Source organism: Atta cephalotes (assembly GCF_000143395.1).
Source record: "Atta cephalotes unplaced genomic scaffold scaffold00001, whole genome shotgun sequence".
NCBI lineage: Eukaryota > Metazoa > Arthropoda > Insecta > Hymenoptera > Formicidae > Atta > Atta cephalotes.
Genome location: NW_012130065.1, coordinates 4,200,011 through 4,205,774, shown reverse-complemented (window position 1 = coordinate 4,205,774; position 5,764 = coordinate 4,200,011). Strand labels below are relative to the sequence as shown.

Here is a 5,764-nt window from a genome sequence, read left to right as displayed (position 1 = left end):
TACTGGTTGTTCCGAAGGATGCAGCAAGTCACCGGTTCACTTTCGCAGAAATCGAAAATTGGCTCCAAAATTGGATCGCCTCCCAAGACGAATCATTTTTTCGAGATGGAATTCGAAAATGCCTGAGAGATGGGAAAAAGTAGTAGGTAGCGATGGACAATACTTTAATTGATCTGTTCATTCATTTTATTTTGAAATAAATGCACAAAAAACGGATCAAACTAATTTGTATTCCCAATACTAAACAATAATGATTTTAATACATAGAATAAATAATTAGTCTTTCAGTATTAATTAATATTAGATTTCTATAAGGGGCGTCAATTTAGTATAATGTATGGTAACTTTGAAGAGGATCATTTTCGATCATTATTTTGACTTTTCTGAGGTGAAACAACAAAGAATTAATATAAGTATATTTTAGTAAGTTTTGTGTAAAGAAAAATTTTTTTGTTTCCTTTCCAACTGAAATTCTTGATATATCCATAACATGTCGCACAAGGACTCGCCATCGTTCCGGGTGATTACTTATCGTCAAACGCTTTACAGACTGAAAATGCGAATGGTGTGCAGCAGCCCATGACTGTGATCACGCTGTCGAAGCTGATCACGCCGCAGGCGATGCAGCAATGCTTGCAATTCATTTACACGGGCAGCCTGGACAAACGGTATCACGATCTACAAGTACGTTGGGTCGGTAGAAATTATAAGAGAAAAGGTATATTCGAGAATGTAAGCAGACACCCTCTTTGTTTATCCGCCGCGAAAATAACGCGCGTGAATAAGCGAACGGAAATAGGCGCGGTATAATCTCCGGGCAAAGAGAAAACGAACGAGGAGCGAGTTATCTCGGAGATTTATACGAAATACAAACTCAATCGAATAAATATACTCTCCGGTTTGACTTCTTTTGCGCAAGCTCTATCGTCTTTATATTAGGTACAATTTTATAGCAACGTTTACATTAAATTTACGTAAATTATACAATTTGAGAAAACATGATTGAGAAATCGCGAATGCTACTGACGTATCACGTCTGATAAGAGATACGGTGTGTACTTGTATGATCTCTTAAGAGCGTAAGCTAAACTCGCAATTGTTTGCAGAATATACAGAGTAACTAACGCGGCTCTATTCTTTCAGACAGCTCCTATCGGGCTTCTACTGGTTAGTACCAAAAGCGAAATGCGTTTGGAAATTTGGCAGTCGCATTAATACATACGTACACGTTTACATGCGCACGCACGCACGCACATAGTAGGCTCATCTAGCTGATCTGTTTCGACTTTTGAAGATTTAATTGCGTGATCATATCATCATACGAGCATGTGCCTTTCTATTACGATTAATTACGAGGCAAACTCGACGCATTTCCAAAAACTAATCTTTCAATTGAATAATTGAAATAAAAATTAATCAAATATTAAGAATGAGACATAAAAATATCAGAAAGCTGAGAAATTGTTAAAGCTAATGCTAAAAAAATTGTTTACGTGTCTTGAAGACACGTTTAACTATCTTATATCATAATTATTTAATACCGCATAATTTGGCAATACCGATCTTTAACGTTTAGCTGATAGGCCATGCTCACATTAAGCTTATAGCGAATCATCGCTTCCGTAGTATCGTGCGATCATCACGAGCGGGGGGATCCTCGAGGAATCGACGCACGGTCGACTTCGGTCGAGGAGCGATGCCGTGCATGGATACGCTTCCAATTGTTCTCACCGACATTCTAGAATCATTGCCTAGTAGGATAGGTCCTCTAGCGATTCGGAAGCGATCAGATCTCGTGTCTTTCTTTTTTTTCTAATCTAATCGATCATTTTACGTCATTGGAAGTCGCGATGGTGCATCGACATGATGTTTCGGTTGCTCTTGCCTACAGGAAATCAGGCAAGCAGCCGAATTTCTCGAGTTGCCGCAATTACTCATGGTCCTCGGTAGCATACAGACGCGGGAGCAGTTCGTCAATAGCGATCTCAATAATCGGTACAAGCAAGTGGTTAGACAACGGCTGGAAGATATCTGCCTAGAGCAAGGTGGTATATACTGTTTGCGATTAAAAAGGTGAAGTAATGTGAGTTTTTGATTAAGAAACGTGATACACTTAGGTCTCTTCGCTGATGTGATGTTTGAGCTAGATGATGGCAGCGTACCGGCCCATAAAGCGATTCTCACTGCCCGATGCGACGTAATGAAAGCCATGTTTTCTGGCGATTTTCGCGAAAGCAGCGCAAAAGTCGTAAGTAAAATATAATAATTGCAACTATCATAACTGATCGTAATTTCATGCGTAATTGATTAAATATGAATTATAAAATTACTCTACAATGAAAAAATTTTCATCTTATAATTTTAAAAACTTTTTATATATTAAATTTATTAGAAGATTTCTAAAAAGCTCCTTCAGATTTTATAAATTATTTTGGAAATTATAGGATAAGAAATCTTAGTATATATATTTCGGAATTTATATATGTATATAAAGAAAAAATGCTCTGTAGAAAGATTTGCAGGTTCAATGCTATTATTTTTTGATTTATCAGACAATTCTATTTATTGTTATTTTACTCTTAAATGAAAAATTCTTAAAGTTCTTAAAAGGCTAAGATAATCTTAGACATTGTTTCGTGTAAAACATTGGCACTAACATTGTACGTTATAATCGGAAAAAGATTTTTATTCTAAACATATTAAAATATATAAACGTATAAATTTATATTTGTCATTTTTGTCTCAAGACTTAAGTCAATCTTATTGAATTCGAGGAAAGAAAATCGAAATTATCCATCTAATCTTAATATTATTTTATATTGTATAAAGTTGCGATAAGATTAGGTACATTAAAAATATTTTAGATCAAAAAATCTTTCTGAGGTGTAGAATTTTTCAGAATTTTTGTTTTTCAATTTGTATAAAAAAATTGAAAAAATCTTTAAAAAGTCAAAATACATATTATACATATACAAGTTCTTAAAAAAAATATGATGAATTTAAAAAAAAAATTTTACCAAAGTAATTTTAAAGAATAAATTAGACATAATGTTTAATCACACACATAATAAATACGAATCATACCGCAACGACAGATAGTCTTTCCTGGGGTTCGGGAGTATACATTCCACAAGTTACTCTGCTATCTTTACACGGACGAAGTGCCAGCGATCTCTTCGGTCAGATGCCTGAATCTATTGGAACTAGCCAACAGACTCTGCCTTCAACGATTGGTCAACTTAGTCGAGAGCAGAGTGATTGAAGATCTTGAACGGCTTTCGCAAAATGAGGGGAACGACGCTGTGGAAAACTGCCTGAGGCTGTTGGAGCCATGCAAAGTCAGTTTCCTTCACGTGTTTTACATCAATTAAGACGCGATAATAGTAGTAGAGCGGTACCCATTTAACGCTCAGTTATGATTTTCAGCTGCATAATGCCGATCAGCTGGCCGATTGGTGCATGAATCATCTCTGCGTTAACTATAATAAGCTGTGCAAAATGTCACCTCGTAGTGTGCGACTGCTTCATCCAGAGAACCAGGAGTATTTGAACGAGCACCGATGGCCACCGGTTTGGTACGCATTACGGTGATCTTACAATTCTTTCTACTATTTGATTTCAATAGAAAAAAACTTTTTCCCTTATAACTTTTTTTTACAATATATGTCATGCTATTAACATTTATTTTTATCTAAGTAAATTTCTGTATAAGTAAATAATGTAATTTTCGTATAATAAATTCCGTCTATCAATCCGAATAAATTAAATATCGATATAATAAATTCAATCAAGATTGCTACCGTTTAGTTCTTTAATATATGTATATTGATAATTTTGATACTATCACAATTTATCTCTAATAGGTACTTGAAGGATTACGATTACTATCAGAAGTGTTTAGCGGAGCAGGTACGCGAAAACAAGCCGACGTTGAAGCGGAATCGCAATCAGTCCGGTTGTCTGTGTTTCTCGGGCTCGAGTAAAACCAGACGGGAGGGTAACACCGGTAACGGTGGAGGCACAAAATCGACAACGTCGAACGAGACACCGGCAGATCGGCCACTTTTCGACGCCTCGACCGAATCCGGCGAGCAAGCTGTATGACAGGAACCAAGCGGCCTCAGCCGCTCCGTCAGATTCATCCTGGTCCTACCTGTGCTCATGGTCTTCATATGCACTATTTTTACCATTTTGATACTGCTACAGATTTATACTTAAGCGGACTGCAAGACACCAAAGAGACTACGCGTAAACGCACGAAACACACACTTAAATATATGTATATGTACATATATTTATTTATATATATAATATTACCATATATGTGTAATATTGTATACATATAAATAAATGTATATATGTATAAATTATATTTATTATATGTGTAAATAAAATTACAATATATGTATAATATATACATATAATATATATATATATATATGTATATGTATATATATATATATATATATATATATATATATATATATATATATATAAATAGAAATACACATTATATATACATATGAGTAAATAAAAAACACACACACATACACGTACCATGAAAAATAAGCAATCCAATAATCGCGACGAAAGCCGATTTAGGGTTAGCTAGGGGATGCATTCGATTTTAACTCGTCGAGATCGAGTCTTGAATCCTACTCCCTATCTTATGTGATTTCTCTTTTTTCTAACGGAATCATCATTCTTCGCGCCGTGCATTTTTAAGAAGCTCGATTCCGCCAATCGATACATCGAGTTGGTCGCGAGTATCCGTGAATGTTTCCATGATTTTTTTTGTACGTGGACCTGCGGATTTTTCGCGATGCAACTCACATATTTCTATCTTCCGCAAATAAAACAAAAACTTCGTGTTTTGAAGGGAGACTTTGTACTTTCTCTATTTGCGCGTTGATATCCCGGAATGTATATACATTCAGAAACAAAATGGTGTGGATGCCAATACGAATAAAGATTAATTCACTTTTGTTTAATTCATATTTTTCCTTATCAAAATAACGATTGGTGCGAATAAACATATCCATAAACAATCATTTCACGTATGTACAAACATCTCAAAAAAAATGGCAATCTATAAGAAGTAGAAAAGATAAACTGAATAGAAAATGTATTATTTTTTTGTTGTATATCAAAAAAGAAAAATATATGTATACGTAATAATTAAAGTCAACTATTCCTATTCTATTTTAGTCATAGAATTTTAAAAATACTTCCATATAAAAAGTATAAAGTCATATCAAGACGCTAGATAAAGGATATGAAGAATAATGAATGTGAAGGAACTAGTTAAAGTAGTAATTAGGAATGCTTAGAATTAACGAATTGTATATGATAATCTTGTATATGCGTACATTTGTCAACATTTAATGTCTTTCCACATATATAACAGGGATCGTTGGTTAGTGAAGAAATCAATTATAAGCTTGAGCGTCCACACTTCATTGTCTCTGATTGTATGTACGCGACTTTCGCGAATATAACGCAATGTGCTTGCATCATGCAAGTATCATCATTTTCGCCGATGCAAAGTTTTGTTAAAGAACACGGCGACGTGTATTTTAGGTCCCCATTCTGTAATATTTTAATAACAGTGTTGGTGTCATTACATTGTCCTTGCGCAGCTTTTTTACTATGTATATATTATATTCTCTAAAACTTTTAAAGTGAATTTCATTCTGAAGAGTGAAATCTGTTAGAGATTGAAAATTGAACCACTCTTTTTTAAGACTCAATGTCATTCTTTAGA

At 34.5% G+C, this 5,764-nt stretch overlaps 1 protein-coding gene across 1 annotated transcript in view; it reads left to right on the top strand.

Moving 5' to 3' along the window:
* Positions 1 to 4,104, top strand: part of LOC105623402 (rho-related BTB domain-containing protein 1) — a 9,875-nt gene extending 5,771 nt beyond the window's left edge. Inside the window, exons 8-14 of the mRNA XM_012204823.1 lie at positions 550 to 684; positions 1,144 to 1,167; positions 1,892 to 2,045; positions 2,118 to 2,248; positions 3,096 to 3,338; positions 3,427 to 3,575; positions 3,864 to 4,104. Of these exons, the coding sequence (XP_012060213.1) occupies positions 550 to 684; positions 1,144 to 1,167; positions 1,892 to 2,045; positions 2,118 to 2,248; positions 3,096 to 3,338; positions 3,427 to 3,575; positions 3,864 to 4,104 (1,077 nt within the window). The remainder of the gene's footprint in view (positions 1 to 549; positions 685 to 1,143; positions 1,168 to 1,891; positions 2,046 to 2,117; positions 2,249 to 3,095; positions 3,339 to 3,426; positions 3,576 to 3,863) is intronic.
* The last annotated feature ends 1,660 nt before the right edge of the window (positions 4,105 to 5,764 follow it).